This window comes from Antechinus flavipes, chromosome 1, assembly GCF_016432865.1.
Source record: "Antechinus flavipes isolate AdamAnt ecotype Samford, QLD, Australia chromosome 1, AdamAnt_v2, whole genome shotgun sequence".
Taxonomy (NCBI): Eukaryota; Metazoa; Chordata; class Mammalia; order Dasyuromorphia; family Dasyuridae; genus Antechinus; species Antechinus flavipes.
The window spans coordinates 358,280,838-358,303,704 of NC_067398.1; the positions used below are offsets into that span (position 1 = coordinate 358,280,838).

At 35.6% G+C, this 22,867-nt stretch overlaps 1 protein-coding gene across 1 annotated transcript in view; it reads left to right on the forward strand.

The window, feature by feature from the left end:
* Positions 1-22,867, forward strand: part of CFAP53 (cilia and flagella associated protein 53) — a 47,727-nt gene that overhangs the window by 1,127 nt on the left and 23,733 nt on the right. Inside the window, exons 2-3 of the mRNA XM_051969625.1 lie at positions 4,510-4,739; positions 7,379-7,552. Coding sequence (XP_051825585.1) covers positions 4,510-4,739; positions 7,379-7,552 — 404 coding nt within the window. The remainder of the gene's footprint in view (positions 1-4,509; positions 4,740-7,378; positions 7,553-22,867) is intronic.

Consider the following 22,867-nt stretch of genomic DNA (forward strand, 5'->3'; position numbering starts at 1 on the left):
TTGGGTTAAAAATCCTGTCTTTGTTGCTTATTACTTGTCTTAAGTCACTTAAGCTCTTGGGCCCCATTTTTAAAATCTGTTCAGTGAAGGGATTGGACAATTTAGCCTCTGAGGTCCCTAACCACTCCAGATTTAGATCCTATAATCCTCCATGTGGGTCAGAAACCCATCAACTGTGATTAATTTGTCAGTCCAACTATGTAGTTCAGTGACTTACATTACTCCCAGTATCTGTCCTGAACATGTTTATCAATCATTGTAAGCTTGGAGGGAGAAACAAGGAACCGAGAGAGAAGGTTTGAAGAATGTTGATGTGGTTTGTAGCTATTCTAAAGTTTGAGTATGTAGTCATAAATATATTACTTGAATGAGAACAGAATTAAAAGCACTAGATGAACCGGCACTAATATGAGAACAGAATTAAAAGCACTAGATGAACCGGCACTAATAGAATTCTATCTCCACTATTGGTAAATGCTTAATAAATGTAAGTGTTTTATTTTTATTTATTTTTGGAAGCCAATGGTAAACTTCCAGATTTGTAACTTGTGCCTTTAGAACTATTCTTATCAGTCACAGCAGCCACCTGCCAAGGGAACAGCACACTGCTTCTGTTCATAGCAATTATTAGTAATGACAGACTTGGAAGTTCCTCTCTAGGGTAGCATCATAAGATTTTAGAATTAGAAGGAACTCTGTTTAGAAGAATTTTATCTTCATAATTCCCTACCATCACTCCATAGGAAAAATTATGCCAGTAGGTTATACTTTGATTACTATTTTATATTGTATTATTTTGATTTTTATCAAAAAATCCACACATACACATATAACCCATATCAGATTGCTTGCTAGTATGGGGAGGGAATTGGTAAGGAAGGGAGGGAAAAAATTTTTTAACTTAAAATTTTATAAAAATAAATGTTGAAAACCATATTTACATGTAATTGGAAAAATAATATATAATTCAAATAAAATAAAAAAGAAATCTATATGTTTGTATCATCTATGTAACACAAATTATAGTTTTGAATATTGTATTATTTGAATATTGTTTCTTATTGTAATACAAGAACATAAATTTTGATGATTAATAAGTGATAATAAAGAAAATATTCAGATAATAAAGGATTTGTTATATCTCTAGCACTGTCAAACCAATCAGTTAGTCAACAAGTATTTATTAAGTTCCCACTATGTGCCAGGTACTGTTAGACTCTGGGGATACATGTATAAGGAATAAGACAATTTCTGCTTATAATGAGTTTATATTCTAATAGGGCAGACAACACATATGTATAAAATATATATATAGCATGGATATAAACTTGGAGCAGCTAGGTGGCACAGTGGCTAGAGTGCCAGGCCTGGAGGCGAGAAGACCTGAGTTTAAATTCAGCTTCAGACACTAGCTGTTTGGGCAACTCACTTCACCCTGTTTGCCTCAGTTTCCTCATCTGTAAAAACGAGCTGGAGAAGGAATGGCAAATCACTCCAGTATCTTTGCCAAGATAAAATCTCTCAAAGCCCTCTCATTCTTCTCCATGTCTTCCATAAATCTTCACAGAACAACTTTATTTATTAGAGGTCTTCCATTGGTTATCTCCTGCTTCTTCTACACAATTTTTCCTGTCATATATCCACAAGCTTTTACATATATTTCTAATTAGGTCTTCTTATAGGACTCTTCTTAAAGTAGTATACTTACTAAGAACCACTGGGCAGAAGCAGAAAGGGAAGAATAAAGAGACTAGGCAAAATATGTACAGAAGAAATCTTGGCTGAAGTTGAAAGAATTATGAAAACATGGGAGGATTTCTTCCCTTATTGTTGAATTGTTTCAGTCCTGTCAAACTCTCCATGACCCCCTTTGGGATTTTCTGGGCAAAGATACTCAAATGACTTGCTGCCCCATTGATCAGATTAATAATCTATAAAACTACTGAAATTGACAGTGGCTTTGAATCCAGATCTTCCTAACTCCAGGCCCAGTACTCTGTCCCCTGCAACACCTCACTAAGTTAACTTACTTACATTAATATCCTTATATTAATTCTCTAGATATCTGAAAAAGGATATGTCACTTGGGGAAAAAACAGACATGATTATCAAAAAAGGTCACAATTAGAAAGTTAATAACTAATGGCCTATATACCTACTTTCCCATTAATATTTTTATGAGAATTATCTATACACACTTCAAGGACATTCTTAGTGGACATGTCCTTCCCAAAAGATATTCTACAGCAGACCTTACTTTCTGTCATCATAGACCGAAAGACCTGAGCAATACAAAATATGACAGTACTTATTGTTTTTTAATGATAAGAAAAAGATAATTGGTAAAGATAAATGCTTTCAAAATTTTGCTTCCTACAGAATATCTCCAGTGTATACAAGTTTCCTTAAAAGATGTATCAGTAGAGGTTTGGTGCTTCTTATTCACATAAAAGCAAGGAGTTTTATTATCTCTTAATAACAATATTCTTTAAAGTCACCCATCTCTATATTCACTACATAATTTTCTCATCTTAATTTGGTTTCCCTACTAGGCTTTATGATGCTACCTCATAAGGTTGTTGTTAAAAACATTTTATAGAATTCTGTGTGATCCAGGGAGTGGAACTAAAGTCTGTGATGATTTTTTAATGAGATCCCATAAAAATGTGACTCTGATCATATTGATCATCAAAATTTAGTTAAATTGTTAAATGAATCTTCCAGAATGGGATTATGTTGTTATCCATTAGTTGTAATTCATTAGTAGAATTAGCTAGCCAAAAACATACTACTCCAAACCTCTGAGCAGCCATACCATGTTATACAGGAAGCATCAGAAGACTGGGTTCAAATCCCAATGCTGCCCATTTAATATTTATATGGTTTTGAACAAGTCAGGAAGACCTTCCCGGATTTCAGTTCCTTTATCTGTAAAATGAAAAGTTGAGCTTGAGGGCTTCCTACTCTAAAAACCAGAAGACTGTGCTTTTACTTAATCCCACAAATAATTCCTGGTGAATATATCTGAGTGCTTTCTTGAAAATCCTGGGAAGAGAGAAGAGAGCAGATGGCATTTTCTGACTCTGTCAGGGCTGCCTGGTCAAGGATGCTGTGGCTGCACCTGCTGGTGAGGGTGAACACCTGTCCTGATGAAGATCTGCTCACCTCCCTTCATTAATGGAGCTCCTTCTATCCTTGATCCTCTCTGCCTGGATTCCTCCTCAAGTGGTCAGCAAGGTCCTCCTTTGTGGGATTCTGAATCCCTGATTACCACAGAGAAGGTCCTTCTCTCCTCCTTTTGTCCCCTCTCATCACTGTCCAGCTTTTTATTTTCCTGCTCTTTCTACTGTGCTCCTTGGAACTTTATCTCCAAAACGTTCAAACTTGTTTTTATGTTAGAATTCTTGTATTTCTTCTACTTTCTGATATTTCCTGAGACGTGGCTTTCTCAACATGACACTTCATCTCTTCTGGTTCTCTATTGCCTCTAGGATTAAATATTAAATTTTCTTTTTTTCTATTTCTTCACAGCCTAGTCCTTTCATGTGATTCTGATTAAGCAATGAATACTATTTCCTATCTGGTTGATTTTCATTACCAGAATATATTCCTTCTACACTTCTGCCTCTTGGAATTCTTGGTTTCCTGGAAGTCTCAGCTCAAATGTCAACTCCTACATGATGCTTTTCCTGATTCTAATTAATTCTAATTCTAAGTTGCTAATACCCTCCCTCCTTAAGCTGTCTAGTTTTCCTTTTGTATATATTATGTATAGCACTCTCCTACATTGAATGCAAACTCCTTGAAAGCAGGAATTACTTCATCTTTGATCCCCAAAGCTCAGCATAATCTTTGGCACATAGGACAAACTTAACAAATACATGCTGATTGATTTTTTTGGTCTATGCTCTCATTTATCAATTCATGGCCTCATATATCTATTCATTTAAGTTACAGAAATCAACAGAGAACCCGGGGTGACCAGGAGGAGGGTATATATTAGCTTCTTTTTCAGGCCCTCATTCAAATTTTCTGCAAGTTTTCATTGTAACTTTTTGTTCATTGGAAAATAGACCCAGGGGGCCATGATATATTTTTGTGGGCTAGGCATTCAGTAGCTTCCTTAATAAATATCTCCTCTTTAAATCCACATAGTCTGGAGGCCTATTCAAAAAACCTGGTTTCTCTTCAATAAGATAAGCAGCTTAGACTAGATGATCTCTCCCATATCTCAAATTCTTTGATTCTAGTATAATACATATAACCAGAACCAGAACAAATATTTGATACTGATTTGATAATTTTATGTGAGAATTTCCAGAGAACTAAGGTAACTGAAAGTATTCTAAGATTAATGACTAAATATTAGATTATTACCTATCCCATTATCTATAATATCCTAACTCTAAATATGGATTGAGTTGACACTATGCGTATTGGATTAAGGTCATGACTAAGTGAAAATATATACTTCTTAGTATATTACTAATGAATTGTTTTTCTTTGTAGAGGGCCAGGCCGCCTAAAGATCAACAGGCTGAGAAACATCTCCGTAAAATTAGACATGATACTTATAAAAAAGAAGCCATTGAAAATGCCGTGAAAGAGCATGAAAAGTTTCACTTGGGTATAGAGTGGAATATGCACATTGATCGAATTTCTATGAACAAAAATGTGCAGCGACAGGTGGAAGATGCTATGCAAGGAGTTTTGCTAAATACCGAAGAAAGAAGAAACAGGTAATCCCCCAAATCTACAGAAATTTTTAGTGTTAAAACTACAGCAAACAATATAAAAAAGAAAGAAACTCCTTAATTTTTTAACTAAACAATTATGCAGCAATATCTCATAATAAAGATCATGATTCAGAGATAAAATCTCACAAAATTAATCCTTGCCCCTGGCTACCAATTTCACCCATGATAACATGTTCTTTATCAGTTCTCTCTCTTTTTAAAATTTAATAGCTTTTTATTTACAAGTTATACATATAATTTTACAGCATTGACAGTTGCCAAACTTTTTGTTCCAACTTTTCCCCTCCTTTCCCCCACTATCTCCCCTAGATGGCAGGATGACCAGTAGATGTTAAATATATTAAAGTATAAATTAGCTGTATCAGTTCTCTTATAAACAAAATTATTTTGTTTACTTTCACTAATTTTTAATATATTTGTTTTAATTCTTTTACTAAATATTCATTTTATGTTTTTAACTTGTTTATCAAATGAACTATCAGCCTGATCATAAATTATCATTTCAAGTTATTCTGAAATATGGAATTGCAGAAGACTTTTAAAAAAAGTTTTATTGATGCTTTTTGGTTTGTATATGTTCCAAAATATTTTCCAAAATTTTCCACTCTCGAAGAGGGAGGAATTTATGACCAAAGAAGAACTAGAGATCACTATTGACCACAACATAGAAAATTTTGATTATATCAAATTGAAAAGTTTTCGTACAAACAAAACAAATGCAAACAAGATTAGAAGGGAAACAATAAACTGGGAAAACATTTTTACAATCAAAGGTTCTGATAAAGGCCTCATTTCCAAAATATATAGAGAATTGACCCTAATCTATAAGAAATCAAACCATTCTCCAATTGATAAATGGTCAAAGGATATGAACAGACAATTCTCAGACGAAGAAATTGAAACTATTTATAGACATATGAAAATATGCTCCAAATCATTATTAATCAGAGAAATGCAAATTAAGACAACTCTGAGATACCACTACACACCTGTCAGATTGGCTAGAATGACAGGGAAAGATAATGCTGAATGTTGGAGGGGATGTGGGGAAACAGGGACACTGATACATTGTTGGTGGAATTGTGAACACATCCAGCCATTCTGGAGAGCAATTTGGAACTATGTTCAAAAAGTTATCAAACTGTGCATACCCTTTGATCCAGCAGTGTTTCTACTGGGTTTATACCCCAAAGAGATACTAAAGAAAGGAAAGGGACCTGTATGTGCCAAAATGTTTGTGGCAGCCCTGTTTGTAGTGGCTAGAAGCTGGAAAATGAAAGGATGTTCATCAATTGGAGAATGGTTGAGTAAATTGTGGTATATGAACGTTATGGAATATTATTGTTCTGTAAGGAACGACCAGCAGGATGAATACAGAGAGGACTGGCGAGACTTACATGAACTGATGCTGAGTGAAATGAGCAGAACCAGGAGATCATTATATACCTCAACAACGATACTGTTTGAGGATGTATTCTGATGGAAGTGGACCTCTTTGATAAAGAGAGCCTTAATTGATCAAAGATGGACAGAAGCAGCTACACCCAGAGAAAGAACACTGGAAATGAATATAAACTGCTTGCATTTATGTTTTTCCTCCCAGGTTATTTATACCTTCTGAATTCAATTCTCCCTGTGCAACAAGAAAACTGTTTGGTTCTGCACACATATATTGTATCTAGGATATACTGCAACCCATTCAACATGTAAAGGACTGCTTGCCATCTGGGGGAAGGGGTGGAGGGAGGGAGGGGAAAAATCGGAACAGAAGTGAATGCAAGGGATAATGCTGTAAAAAATTACCCTGGCATGCGTTCTATCAATAAAAAATTATTAAAAAATTAAAAAAAATTTCCACTCTCATCCCTTTGAAACTTTCCTTATGACAAAGAAAGGCAGTTAACCAAAACTATGTCTGACAGCATATGAAACATCAAACATCTGCAGCTTCTCACTTCTGTATCAAGGGTAGGAGCATCTGTTTTATCATCTGTTCTCTAGGTCTAGGATTGATCTTCTCAGTTAATATGAGTTGACTTATCTTTATGTTGTTTTCATTTACATTATTATAGTCAGTTGGTGGGTGTAGTATGGTGCCAATCTTTTTCTTCAGTATCAATCCATATACATATTTTTGTGTATGTCTGAATTCTTTATAAGATTTCAAGGTAAAATCATATCCCATTATATTTATATACTGCAATTTGTTCACCTGTCCCCTCAATTGATATGTATCCAGTTTATTTCCAATTTTTGGTTAATTAAAAAGTTGCTACTACAGGTATTTTATTATATATAAGAATTTTCTTTCTGCTCATGATAAAATGGAATCACTGGGTCAAAATATGAAGAATTTGGTGACTTTTCTTGCATCATTCAGATTGTTTATGGAAGACTTTGTTTTTAAAAAATCCCTTTAAAGAATCTTTCAGGAATCAATTTCATTCAGCAGATATTTATTATGAACTTATTATGTTCAAGACAATGACTAAGGGAAATGAATATTTTCCTCTTCTATTTACAAAATCTTAAAATTAGATACAATTCTAAAAGCAAATTATAACAAAAATAATACCTTACTTTGGCAGAGCTATTCTGACTCCTGACTTTTTTTGTCTCAGGCTTCGGGAACTCTTAGAAGCTGAAGAAAATCAATATTTAGCTGAAATTCAAATGAAGGAAAATTCAATAAAGATTAGACAAGATGAGATGAGAAAGAAAGTTGGAGTATTAAAGGAAGTAAGAGAAAAGGAGAGACAAGAATTCATTGCTAAAAAACGAGACCAACAATTCAGGTAATACATTGTGAAATCTGAACTTGATAAGTAAAAATGAATTTATAAAGACTCATTTTTAGTTGATTTTTAATACACATTGTTTTATGAATTACGTTGGGAGAGAGTAATCAGAGCAAAAGGGGGAGAGAAAAAACAAAAAAGAAATGAACATAGTATGTGTTGATTGACATTCAGTCTCCTTAGTTCCATTATCTTCACATACCATAACTTGTTCAGCTATTCTCCAATCAATGGGCATCTACTCATTTTTCCAATTCTTTGCTACCAAAAAAGAATTGCTACAAACATTTTTGCACATGTGAGTCCTTTTTCCTCCTTTATGATTTCCTTGGGATATAGACTCAGGAGTGGTACTACTGGGTCAAAGGTTATGAACAGTTTTATATCCCTTCAGGCATAGTTCCAAATTGCTCTCTAGAATGGTTGGATCTGGTCACATTTCCCCCAACAATGCATTAGTGTCCCAGTTTTCCACATCCCCTCCAACATTCATCATTATACTTTCCTGTCATTTTAGCCAATCTGAGAGATGTAAGGTGGTATCTCAGAGTTATTTTAATTTGCATTTCTCTAATCAATAGTGACTTAGAGCATTTTTTCATATAACTATAAATGACTTTAATTTCATCATCTGAAAATTGTTCATATCTTTTGACTATTTATCAATTGGGGAATGACTTATAAATTTGACATGGTCCTTTATTTTAGAAATGAGAGTTTATCAGAATTACTGCCTGTAAGGCTCATTTTAAAGTAAATGATGATTTACTTTAGATTAATATCCTTAAGAAAAGAGTTTGGCAAAGCAGTGTAGTAATATAAGAATGTACACACATTAATTGAACTTAAAAGTCTCTACCTAAAACTGCCATAATTACATAAGTGGGAGAGATAGGGAATTTTCTGGTGAGTGAGGGTTTGAAAAAGTAAAATGTTTTTTAAACCATGTGCTCAAAACTCAAGATAATCTTAGAACGAGGGCAAAGACAGTGCTGACCTGATTTGGCCAGACCAGAGTAGACAACATAATATGGTGAAAAGAGTCTTAGACTTGTATTCATCACTTCTAGCAGTGTGACTATAAACAAATCAGTTAACCTCTTTGAAACCCCATTTTCTCATCTGTAAAATGGGAAGAATAATACTTTTGAGACCTACTTCACACACTGAGAATGAAATGAAATGATGTACCTAAAACAGACCTCAAAGTGATAAATCAGTATTAATTATTTTTGCTTTAATCATTAGAGAGATCCATTATAGTTAAGAAAACAATTGAGGCAGGTCTTAGAAGTTAATATAAGGAAGTCTGTGTTGGCCAAGCAGGGATCCAAGGATAATGTCTTGATAGATGGTTGATGGAGTTGCCCAGGGAATTGGTACCCATGTGCAAGAGATTAAGGTTCCCGGGAGTATTGGGGAAGCAAAGGAAAAAAACCCAGCTCTGGAGGAACTGAAATACAGGGAGGGAAGGGAAAATAAGATAGGAATTGTTCTAGTTTGTGAAAATGGAGTACAAGCTGAGGAATTTGGTCATAAGGAACCTAACAATTTTATTTTGCTTAATTTACTATTTTTTAACATATACTAATTTGAAATCTTTTGTCTTTAAATCACTATCATTCTATCTTCTCCAGATTTAAAAAGCACATATTAAGTGCCTAATGTGTGCCAAAACTGTGCTAAACTCTAGGGGATACTAATAAAGGCCCTCAAGAGACAAGAACAGACCTTGTCTTCAATCTAATGAAGACAGCAAATAAATACAATTAAACTATATGAACTATAACCAAATATACTATATATAAACAATAAAAATTATAAGAAGAAAACATTTAGCAGCAAGGAGGCACCAGAATTAAAAGGATTCAGAAAAATTTGGGGAGGTGTGATTTGAATTGCGACTTGAAGGAAGCCAAGGGAACCAGTAGGTGGATGTGAGGAGGGAAAGCATTCGGAGCATGTGAGACAAGCCAGAGAAAATGCCCAGGGCTGAGAGATGGAGTATCTTGTCCTTGGATTAGCCAGGAGAACCAGTGTCATATATCTGGGGCAGGAAAGTTTTAAGAAAGGTCAGAATGGGACTTTGAATGTCAAGCAGAGTATTTTGCTTTTGATCCTGAAGTTAATAGGGAGTCACTGGTGTTTATTAAATAGAGAAGTAACATGATAAGACTTTTTAGGTCTTAGAAAATGCCTTTAAGAAATGTGTTTTAGGAAAAACAGCTTGGTGAATGGAGGATATATATTGGAATGGAGAGAGACTTTCTTCCTTCCATCCATTCATTCAACATTGGGGAAAAAATAAATTCTTCAATATTTGTAAATGGTATTAAGGGAACTGTAAAGATATGTCAAATTCATTTCCCTGAAGAACTTAAACTTGAATAAGGGAGATATAGGACATATACATAAATAAAAATAATTGAAATTTATATTGTTTTTTTCTGGTTTGTTGTAGGGCTGACCTAATCAGACTAGGCTTCTTGCAGCTTAAATTCAAGGTTGGAATGAACCTTATTATTTAGATTAGTCGTATTTACTTACAAGCAAAAAGAGGTTTAATTAGCTATAGCAGAAGAAAGCTATTCAACAAAGTTATTCAGTGAAGACATTGATTCATTTGAACACAATTCCACATCCCCCCTTCTTGAGTTTACCCATTGTGATATTTTGTTCAAACACCAATGATGAGCTTGAACTCAGTGTGGCTTTTAAATTCAACAATAGGGAAGTGTCAGTAATCCTGTCCTTCATTCTCCTGAGCTAGTAAAGTCTCAAGAATGGTTTCAGTATCTTTTAAGGAAAAAAATTAAACTAGCCCAGGTAACTCCAGCAACTATTTCTTTTACTATATACCCTATATCATTTGATGGCCCCAGTAACCCTGTGAGCTGTGTTTACATTTTGCAGGTGAGGAAACTGAGCCAGAGAAGTGAAATGTCTTGTCATACTGATAGTATATTAGGTAGAAGCTGAATCGAGATATTACTCCAAATCCACCCCCCAAAGACACGTCACAATGCTGCTCATACATACACAGTACAAAACAGAATATAGTGAGTGCAAAAGGGAAACATCTACATTTTAGGTAGGTGGAAGAAGAGGAGACAATTTGGAGATAGAGAAGCGATGGCTATGGCTGAAGAGTAAGAGAACTAGAAGAGTGTATTGCCATGGAAATCAAGGGAGAAGAGAGGTGCTATCAGAATGAAATGAGGGTGGCTAGTGAGTGCTATGGAGGCCAGGAAGGATTTGCATTGGAAAAATGGATGGATATGGATGACCTTTGAGACTACAAAATCCTAGAGTAGTAGTAACAAAAACTTCATTGTAGGGAGACTAAGAAGTGAATGGAAAGTGAGGAAGTGGAGGAAGAAAGTGCAGAATACTTTAAAATGGATACTTTTTTATTTGGCAATAAAAAGGTATGAAAAGGGAAAAAAGAATGGGATGACAATGACATAGTACCATGTTATTCAGCTATCCATAGTTTCACCTGTAGGCACCTTCAATATTAACCCTAAATACAAATAATGAACTTGAAACTAGGTAAACCTAGATCTTTTGGAACTCTTGATATCACTGACCTCTTTTTATTATTGCTGGGAAATTTACTGCAGAATTACTCCTTCCCTAACCCATCCAGAGATCTGCCTATGTTTCTCTGGAGTGAGTTGAACTGTTCAACCTTTGCTAAAGTTAGACTATTGTCTTAGATTAATCTTGTTAGAATCAAGTTTAGAATGGTTCAAAGACTACTTCATGTCAATAGCAAAAGTAAATAATGATTACAGGTTAATAGTTAATACCCTTTCAGCAATCTATAAATAAGTGTTTAATCAACCTTCAACAATTAACAATACACTTCCTTGCCCTCAAGGAACTTGTATTCTAGACAGGGCAACAAAAATACACCATGATACAATTAGTGAACAAATATATGAGGGGGTGGAAAAAGATTCTTTATTGGGAGCCTGAGGATATTGGTCAGATTCTAACCCTGGTTGGAATCTGTCCTGTCATTTATACCTGTGGGACATTGGGCAAGTCACTTAACCCCTCCAAGGCCTCAATTTTGTTGTGTTTAAAATGAAAGGCTTAGATTAGCTGATCCGTAAGGTCCCTTCTAGTTCTAAATCTGTGACCCTATTATTTGTAGCTTTCATAATACAATCCTGAGGGTTTCAACTCCACCACTGAAGACTTGGGATATTTACTGGTATAGTGCCATCTCAGCATTTGTTGATGACTAAAGCTTGTTTTTTGGTAATTTATATGAATGAATCCTTTAATGAAGTAGAATTTATGTACCTAGTACACTGATTAGTTAGATTTTCAGGAACTTTGTGGGACCTATTGCAGAATATTCTATTAAAGTTACCTTAACCTGGTTATAGGAAGGGAGAGAATTTGGAACTCAAATTAAAAAAAAAAAAGTTAAAATAAAAAAAAATTTAAAACACTTTTAAAAAGTTGCCTTTGATACATTTAATCAACTAAAACTAAGTCTAAGAACAAATCCTAAACAAATCATGAGACCCTTTTTCTTTAATCTTTTTTTTTTTTAATCACACATTTTGCTGCTTTTGCAATGACTAGAGGAGAATTAGATGGTAATGTTCTTGAAGGTAAGAATCATGTGTTATACCTCTTTGTATCCCCCACAGCACATAGTACTTTACTAGGCACTCAATAATAGGCACTCGATAAACATTTTATTTTTAAATATTATATTTTTAAATCTAACTTGTTAGATCCCATCCACCTAGGCCTGAGGGAAATTTTCTCCTTTAACAAGCAATTACAATGCCCTACTATTTGTATAAAAAACTTATTATAGGAAACTATTCTAGTGATAGCAACAGATAACAGCTCTAAAGAGGCAGTATCTAAGCAATTCTGCTAGAGACTTATAAAATAAATTAATACCAACCAGGCAAATAAATTTATTTTCTGTCTTCTGGAAATTATTATATTCAGGCTGCAAGATTTAGGACAGTAAAATAAAAAAGTAAAACAACCATCTGGGGGAGCAGATGTTTATAGGTTGCTGTAAAAGCTGTAGGAGGAATAATTTTGATGGAATCTGGCAATTACAATGTTTTTATATTAAAATATAAACTATTGTACTTTTTTGCATCAAATTCCCCTTATCCTAGAGGATTCCATTAAGTTTGGATTATTTGGAATCTGTGATATGGAATAATCTTAATCAGGCCATAGAAAGTAATATATCTTGTTCTGTTATATTCTAAATTTCTGTAATTCTTAAGTCTCTTTTGAAATCAAAGACATTCATTACCAGCACATAATTGAGTACCCAGGCATTTATTTTAAAAAAAAAAACCCTAGTTATACTATAAAATTTATGCTTGCCTCTTAAAGTCATTTGGTCATTTAAAAGGACTGAATAGAAGGTGGTAGAAAGAAATCAGAAAGCTGAGCTCTCCCCAAATTTCTCTCAGAAACAACACTGAATCAAGCTTCTACCTGGATTCTGCAGTGACAGATCCCACCAAAGATGGAGTGAAACAATTTCCTTTGCTTAGAAGGACTTTAGGAAAGGTCTGTTTCACTTGGGTAAAAAGGGGCAGTATGAATAGGTTAATATAGAGGGCTCTTAGCCACAGCACAGATCAACAGCTGAAACTCCTTGGTCCTGATTCAACAAGCCACCTGTGAGGCCTCCAGCCCAAGCACAAAAAGCAAATGGGAAGCCCCAGAACCCCAGAACAATAGTTGGAATCAGGCTAAGCCAATCCAGCCCAGTGAGAAAGCTGCCAGCACCTCCAGCCCCAGTGCAGAAAGCCAGGGACAAAATCCCTGGTGCCCTAGCAAAAGAAGCTTGGGCAGTAGGCAATATCCCTGGGCCCTGGGAACAAAGTTCAACTTTTAAAAAATGAGCAAAAAACAAAAAGATCCCTGACCATCAATTGGAGAATGGCTGAATAAATTCATAAAATATATGAATATTATGGAATATTATTGTTCAGTAAGAAATGACCAGCAGGATGAATATAGAGAAGCTTGGAAAGATTTACATGAACTGATGCTTGTGTGAAATAAGCAGAACCAGATCATTTTATATGGCAACAACAAGACTATACAATGATTAATTCTGATGGATATGACTTGACTATACAATGATTAATTATGATGGATGTGACTTTCTTCAACAATGAGAAGATTCAGACCAGTTCCAATGATCATGTGGTGAAGAAAGCCATCTACACCCATAGGGAGAACTGTGGGAACTGAGTATGGATCACAACATAATATATTCACTCTTTCTGTTGTTGTTTTCTTATATTTTATTTTTTTCATTTTGTTTTCTGGTTTGATTTGATTTTTCTTGTACAGTAAGTTAATTGTATAAATATGTATGCATGTATTGGATTTAACATATGTTTCTTACATGTTTAACATTTATTGGACTACTTGCTATCTAGGGAAGGGGAGTGAAAGAAGGGGGGAAACTGGAATATAAGGTTTTGCAAGGGCCAATGTTGCAGAATTATCCATGCATATGTTTTGAAAAATAAAAAAAGCTTTAATAAAAAATACTTCAATACAAAAAAAAACCAATTATATATTTCTAATATAATAGCCTTCATGTCATCCTATGTCATTTTCCATTGGTAATAAATGTCATTTATTGCTAATTATAAAAAAAATAAATTTGGCAAAATGGAAAAAAATACACTGAAGAAAACTTTAAAAGTAGAATTGGCAAATTGAAAAGGAAGTTAAAAAGCTAACTGAAGAAATTAATTCATTAAAAATTAGAATTGGACAAGTGGAAGCTAATAAGGTATCAAGAATCATTCAAACAAAATTTTTAAAAATGAAAAAATAAAAGAAAATATAAAATATCTCTTTGGAAAAGACAACTTGGAAAATAGATTTAGGAGAAATAATTTTAAAATTATTGGATTACCTGAAAATCATGATTTTAAAAAAAGGAGCCTGAACAACATCTTTCAAGAAATCATCAAAGAAAAGTGCCATGATAACCTAGAATACAGGGTAAAATCATTCTTGAAAGAATCCACTAATCATCTAAAAGAGACCTCAGAATTAAAATTCTGAGGAATATTGTAGCTAAATTTCAGAATTATTGGGAAACAGAGAAAATACTACAAGCAGCCAAAAACAGTTCGAATATCAAGGAACATAGGGTTACCCAACAATTAGTAGCTTTTACATTAAAGACCCAGAGAGCCTGAAATATGATACTCCAAAAGGCAAAGTAGCTTGGATTACAACCAATAATTAACTGCCCAGCAAAAGTGATCATAATCTTTCAGGAAGACATTCAATGAAACAAGACATTTTCAATAATTTCTTATAGAAAGACCAGAACTAAATAGAAAATTCCATCTTCAAATACAAAACTCAAGAGAAGCATAAAAAGATAAACAGGAAAGAAAAAAAGAACAAACATGTTGTTTACAAGTTAGACTGTTTACATCCTTACATGGGAAGATGATACTTGTAAAATTATTGAGAAATATATCTTTGTTAGGACAATTAAAAGGTCATACATAGAGAGAGTGTGGGTATAAGTTGACTTTACTGTGGTGATATAAAAAAGAAATTAGGGATGGAAAAAGGACTGTACTGGGAAAAGAAGAAATGGGAGGCAAAATGGGATAAATCACACAAACAAGCACAAAAGATCTATTACAGCAGAGGGGAAGAATGTGGGGCAAGAGTATTGTTTGAACCTTAACCTTATTGGATTTGACTGAGAGTAAATAACATATATATAACTAGTTGGGAATAGAAATATATCTTACCCTATAGGGAAGTAAGAATGGAAAGGGAAAAGAGGGGAAGAAGGAAGGCTAACAGAAGGGAGGGCAGAAGTAGGCTGGGAAATAGGAAAGAGAAGGTGGGATTGATAGAAGGAAAGGCAGATTAATGAAGGCAGGGGTCAGAAAAATGGCTGAATAGTACCATACTAAAAAAAAAAAAAAAACATGAAAAAGAATATTGAACATCCTTAAAGTAGACTTGTTGCATGCTATATGATTATTACTTGAAATATCTTAGTTAAATGTACAAAATTTCTTATGATTTATATGTGTTAGTGTGCCATATTTGACCCCATGACATTGGTACTCAGGAAACTCATACAAAGAACTCTTAAAGCATGTATATACATATCACATGGCAATACAAACAGAGATGGGTGCAAAAACTCACTACAAGGCAGTTTCATTGGGGAGGAAGCATGCTCAAAGTTGAGGTTCAGATGGCAAAATTACATACTTTAAGAATGGGCTTGGTGGCGAACAGGTAATCAGTTCAAGATACAGAAGAGGACATTACTAATTGGACCAGATGTGTTGGAGAAGTCCTTGGGATCACTTATTGATAGCAGGATTGAGGGAGGCTTCAGCAGGGGAGTTTCCTTATTAGGACCATAAAATGGGGGCAGGACCTAACATTAACTAGCAGCAAAAGAGAACCCTAACTCAGACCCTGCAGCTTATCAAGAGTTTCATTCCCTTTAAGGAATCCTTGATTCAGGCCCCAAGAAACCCTCATTACAGAATGCCATGTTTTTGTCAAGTTGACCTATCTACAAAGATAAAATCTCTTTTTCTGGGGTTATTTCCTTGTTCTTTATATTTCTCTGCGGAATGTATGGGATGTTCAAGGAGGACTGGTACCTTTGGTGTGGGGGCTTGGGGGGAGCCCTTTTCAAGGATGCTCATCTGTCTTTGGGGATTACCTGGCACTCAATTGTCACCTGTGGCTTCACAAAGCTAAGGCATACACAGTGGCCACATCCTGGTAAGTCATTTTGGCAGATGGGTATACAAGGTTTTGCAATGATCAGTGTTGAAAAATTATCCATGCATATGTTTTGAAAATAAAAAGATTTAATAATATTTTAAAAGAAAAGAAAATGAAAGATAAACAAAACATCAATAATCATCCACAAAAGCTGTATGTCGTATCTTCCCAACACAGAGTTGATAGTGGCAAAGCACAAACTTTGTCTTTAACTATGCTTTTATGGTCATTTATGGAGCTAAGTGGCTCCATATTGGAGGTCTATCAGTATAACTTATCATCAAACAATATAAGTGTACAGTGATCACAGCCTCATGATGTAATAAATGTTTGTTGAAAAATCAGATGTTTCAATACCATGACATAGCAACCCAAAAAGCTAATGCACTGTTTGACTGCATTAATAGAGGCCTAGCCTCATTTCTAAAATATATAGAGAATTGACTCAATTTTTTAAGAATATAAGCCATCCTCCAGTTGATAAATGGTCAAAGGAAATTAAAACCATTTCTAGTCATATGGAAAAATGTTCTAAATCACTATTGATCAGAGAAATGCAAATTAAGACAACTCTGATGTACCACTACACACCTGTCAGATTGGCTAAAATCACAGGAAAAGGTAATGATGAATGTTGGAGGGAATGTGAAAAACTGGGACACTAATATATTTTTGGTGGAATTGTAAACAGATCCAATTATTCTATTCTAATTGGAACTATGCTCAAACTGTGCATTCCCTTTGACCCAGCAGTGTTACTGCTGGGCTTATGTCCCAAAAAGATCTTAAAGGAGGGAAAGGGGACCCACATGTGCAAAAATGTTTGTGGCAGCCCTCTTCATAATGGCTAGAAACTGAAAATTGAATGGATGCCCATCAGTTGGGGAATGGCTGAATAAGTTATGGTACATGAGTATTTTGGAATATTATTGTTCTATAAGAAATGATCGGCAGATTGAAACTATTTCTGGTCATGTGAAAAGGTGTTCCAAATCATTATTAATAGGAGAAATGCAAATTAAAACCACTCTGAGGTACCACCTCACACCTGTCAGATTGGCTAGGATGACAGGAAAAGCTAATGACGAATGTTGGAGGGGATGTGGGAAAACAGGAACACTAATGCATTGTTGATGGAATTGTGAACTGATCCAACCATTCTGGAGAGCAATTTGGAGCTATGCTCAAAAAGTTATCAAACTTTGCATACCCTTTGATCCAGCAGTGTCTCTACTGGGCTTATACCCCAAAGAGATGCTAAAGGAGGGAAAGGGACCCACATGTGCAAAAATGTTTATGGCAGCCCTCTTTGTAGTGACAAGAAAATGGAAACTGAGTGGATGCCCATCAGTTGGAGAATGGCTGAATAAATTATGGTATATGAATGCTATGGTATACTATTGTTCTGTAAGAAATGATCAAGAGGATGATTTCAGAGAAGCCTGGAGAGACTTAACATGAACTGATGCTGAGTAAAATGAGCAGAATCAAGAGATCATTATACACAGCAACAATAAGATTATGCAATGAGCAATTCTGATGGGCATGGCTCTTTTCAACAGTGAAATGATTCAGACCAGTTCCAATGATCTTGTGATAGAAAGAGCCATCTGCACCCAGAAAAAGGACTGTGGGAACTGAGGGTGGATCACAACATAGCATTTTCACTGTTTTCATTGTTGCTTTCTTTCATTTTATTCTGCTGTTGCTTCTTCTTCTTCTTTTTTTTTAAACTGGTTTGATTTGATTTTTCTTGTGCAGCCCAATAATTGTATAAATATGTATGCATATATTGGATTTAACATATTTTTATCATGTTTAACCTATTTGCCATCTAGGGGAGAGCATGGGGGAAAGGAGGGAAAATTAGAACACAAGGTTTTGCAAGGGCTAATGTTAAAGAATTGTCCATATATGTGTTTTGAAAAACAAAAAGCTTTTAAAAAAAGAAATGATCAACAGGATGATTTTAGAGAGGCCTGGGGAGACTTATATGAACTGATGATAACTGAAATAAGCAGAACTAGGAGATCATTGTACACAGCAACAAGATCATATGATGATCAATTCAGATAGATATGGTTCTTTTTAACAGTGAGGTGATTCAGACCAATTCTAATAGACTTGTGATAGAGAGAGCCATCTGCACCCAGAGGGAAGACTTGTGGGGACTGATTGTGGATCACAACACAGCATTTTCACTTTTTTTGTTGTTGTCTCTTTATTTTTTATTTTCTTTCTCATTTTTTCCCTTTTTGATCTGATTTTTCTTATGCTGCATGATATTTGTGGAAATATGTACAGAAGAATTGACGTGTTTAACATATATTGGCTTATTTGATATTTAAGGGAGGGAGTTGGGGGGAAGGGAGGGAGAAAAAAATTGGAACACAAGGTTTTGCAAAGTTGAATGCATATATTTTGAAAATAAAAAACTTTTAAAAATAGAGGCCTAGCTTTAAAGACAGATGGTCTATCCATGGTACTCTTAGGTGTGCTCTGAATCACCTAGTCAGTTTCTTGTGACCTAACCAGATCCCCTTTGGGAAAGCTACACAGTTTTAAGAAAGATGATGCAGGATGATGTTGGAAAATTAGTTGGAGATGTTTTGGATGATGTAGAAAAGACTCATAAAAAATATGGGAGCTGCATCCAAGTACATGAAGGATTGTCATATGAGAAAGATATGAGACTCTGTGAGGCTCCAGAGAGCAGTAGGTTAATGTTGCAAAGCAATTAAAAAGACTTCCTAATAATCAGATAAAATGGGACACTTCAAGATATGGCAGGTTCTCGTTACTTTAAGGTTTTCAAGCAGAAGCTTGCTATGGAAGATAAATTAGAAAGAAGAATGAGGGGAGCCATTGTGATAATCTGGATGAAAAATGAATTAAGGTTGTGGCTGTATGATTAAGAAGAATAGGTTAGATGTGAAAGATGTGACAGAATCAGGAAGATTTGGCAATAGGTTTGATACATAAGTTAAGAAAGTAAAGAATAGGATTAGTTAATAATATCAAATAAAGAATGATGCTGGGGTTATATATGTAGAAAAGCAGAAAAATGTTAGTGCCTTTGATAGGAATGGGGAAATGGAAGTGGGGAAGAATTGAAGGGAAAGGTAGTGAACTCTGCTTTGGACATGTTGAGTTTGAGATATCTTTAAGAAATTTAGTTTGAAAATGTCTAATAGAAAATAAGAGGGAACTGAATCTAAAGGGAGAAATTGGAGCTGCATATCTACCTACCTGCCTACATATCCAACCATCCAGTCCGTCCATCATTTGTCTGTCTATCTGTCATCTACATACAGATGAAAACCAAGTCCATGAGATCTGATGATGTCACCTTAAGAGACATTGAGAGAGAAGAGAAGAGTAAGAAGACTGAAACTGGGAATGTTTAGCCTGGGGAAGAAAAAACTAATCAGGGATATGATTATTGTTTTCAAGCATTTGAAGGATTGCCATATAGAAGTGGTATTGGAACTTTCTTTGACCTCAAAAGTTGCAAAGACAGCAATTTAAACTTACTGTCAGGAATAAAATTCCTGACTTCCGGTTAAGATGGCGGAGAGGAGGCTCACAGTTGCATAAGCTCCGCGCTTTCTCTCACTATCCACTTCATTACAAGCCTCTGAATCAATGCTTGACTGAAAAAAACCCACAAATAGTTACCAAGAGAAGCCATCCTTGAGATCCGCCAAGAAAGGTCTGTCTTTACTGGAGGGCTGGGGCTTTAGATCGGGCGCAGGCTGAGGGCAGCGGCAGTGAGAGCACGGGAGCAGAGCTGAGAGGGGGTGGGGAGTGATCGTAGCCGTCTCTGCGGGGAGAGCTTCGCTACAGGTTTGGAACCTGCAGCAAGTCAACAGCCCAGCAGAGAAGCTAAAAACACCGGGGCTGAAGAACACAACCCCAAACAGCTGGAGTCTCTCAGGACCTGGCCCCCCCCCCTTCCCCCCCCTCAGTGACTCAGCACGCTTTGGGATCTCAGAGCGCAGGCGCAGCACAGTCCTGCTAGTGCCTCACTACTGCCACCTGCAGTCTGTAGAGGAAGCTCGATAACACACCCAGCCCCCCCCCCCCAAAGAAAGACTCCAGTTTTTTCTGTTTTTCTTTGGTAGTTTATCTCTGATTAATAGACAGAATGAGCAAGAAGCTGAAGAGGACTTTAACCCTTGACAGCTTCTATACAGATAGAGAGCAGACTCTAAATCCTGAGGAGACTAAAAACAGGCAGTCCCCAGGTGATTCCCCAAAGGAGGAAATCATCTGTTCCTCAGCACAGATGAACCTCATAGAAGTGATTAAAAAGGCTCTCACAAGGGAGCTAGAAGAAAAATGGGAAAAGAGTCTGGAGAAAGTTAAAGAGAGAGTGGATAAAGAAGTAAAATCCTTGAAAAATAGGATTAGTGAACTGGAAACAGAAAACAGCTCTCTAAAAAACAAAATTGGCGAAATGGAAAAAAATTCCACAGAACAAAAGAACTCAATTGGACAATTAGAGAAAGATTTTAAAAAAGTGAGTGAAGAGAATACTTCACTGAAAATCAGAATTGAACAAGTGGAATTGAATGACTCGAGGAGACAAGAAGAATCAGTCAAGCAAATCCAAAAAAATCAAACAATGGAGAAAAATGTGAAATACCTTCTGGGGAAGACAACAGACCTGGAAAACAGATCCAGGAGAGACAATCTGAGAATCATTGGACTCCAGAAAAACATGATGAAAAAAAAAGCCTGGACACTGTCTTCCAGGAAATCATCAAAGAGAACTGCCCAGAAGTCATAGGAACAGAGGAAAAAATAAACATTGAAAGGATTCATCGATCACCCACTGAAAGGGATCCTAAAATCAAAACACCAAGGAATATAGTGGCCAAATGCCAGAACCCTCAGGTGAAAGAAAAAATATTGCAAGCGGCTAGAAAAACCCAATTCAAGTATCAAGGAGCCACAATAAGGATCACCCAGGATCTGGCAGCATCCACATTAAAAGATCGAAGGGCCTGGAATATGATATTCCGAAAGGCTAAGGAACTTGGTATGCAAGCAAAAATAACTTACCCAGCGAGAATGAGCATCTTTTTCCAGGGAAGAAGATGGACATTCAACGAAGTAAGCGAATTTCACCTATTTCTGATGAAAAAGCCAGAACTTAACAAAAAGTTTGATCTACAAGTACAGAACTCAAGAGAAATCTAAAAAGGTAAAGATTAATCTTGGGAACTATATTTTGACTATATAGATGTATAAAGAATACATGTATACCTTGTTCTAGAAATTGATGTGGAAAGGACATTGTACCAGAAAAAGGGTAAAGTGGGGGTAGTACATCTCATGAAGAGGCATAGGAAACCTACTATATCTGAGAGAAAGAATGGAGGGGGATGAATATAGTGGGTATCTTACTGCCTTCAGAATTGGCTTTAAGTGAAAAATCTTAAGACATATTCAATCTATGGTGAAACTTCTCCCATCTCATTGAAAAGTGAGAAGGGAAAAGTGGAAAGGGAAGGAATAAGCTAAGCGGAAGGGAATACGGGAACTGGGAGGGAAAGGGGTAAGATAGGGGGAGGAACTCTAAGGCGGGGGGAGGGACACTAAAAAGGGAGGGCTGTGAGAAGCAAGGGGTGCTCACAAGCTTAATACTTGGAAGGGGGGGAAAGGGGAAAGAAGGGAGGAAAGCATAAACCGGGGTTAACAAGATGGCAAGTAATACAGAATTGGTCATTCTAACCATAAACGTGAACGGGGTAAACTCCCCCATAAAGAGGAAGCGGTTAGCAGAATGGATTAAAAGCCAGAATCCTACAATATGTTGTTTACAGGAAACACACCTGAAGCGGGGAGATACATGCAGGTTAAAGGTAAAAGGTTGGAGCAAAATCTACTATGCTTCAGGTGAAGTCAAAAAAGCAGGGGTAGCCATCCTGATCTCAGATCAAGCTAAAGCAAAAATTGACCTAATTAAAAGAGATAAGGAAGGACACTATATCTTGCTAAAGGGTAGCATGGATAATGAAGCACTATCTATATTAAACATATATGCACCAAGTGGGGTAGCATCTAAATTCTTAAAAGAGAAACTAAGAGAGCTGCAAAAAGAAATAGACAGTAAAACTATAATAGTGGGAGATCTTAACCTTGCACTCTCAGAATTAGATAAATCAAACCAGAAAATAAATAAGAAAGAAGTCAAAGAGGTAAACAGAATACTAGAAAAGCTAGATATGATAGATCTCTGGAGAAAATGTAATGGAGACAGAAAGGAATACACTTTCTTTTCAGCAGTTCATGGAACCTATACAAAAATTGACCATATATTAGGACATAAAAACCTCAAACTCAAATGTAGTAAGGCAGAAATAGTAAATGCATCCTTTTCAGACCACGATGCAATGAAAATTACATTCAACAAAAAAGCAGGGGGAAGTAGACCAAAAAATAATTGGAAACTAAATAATCTCATACTAAAGAATGATTGGGTAAAACAGCAAATCA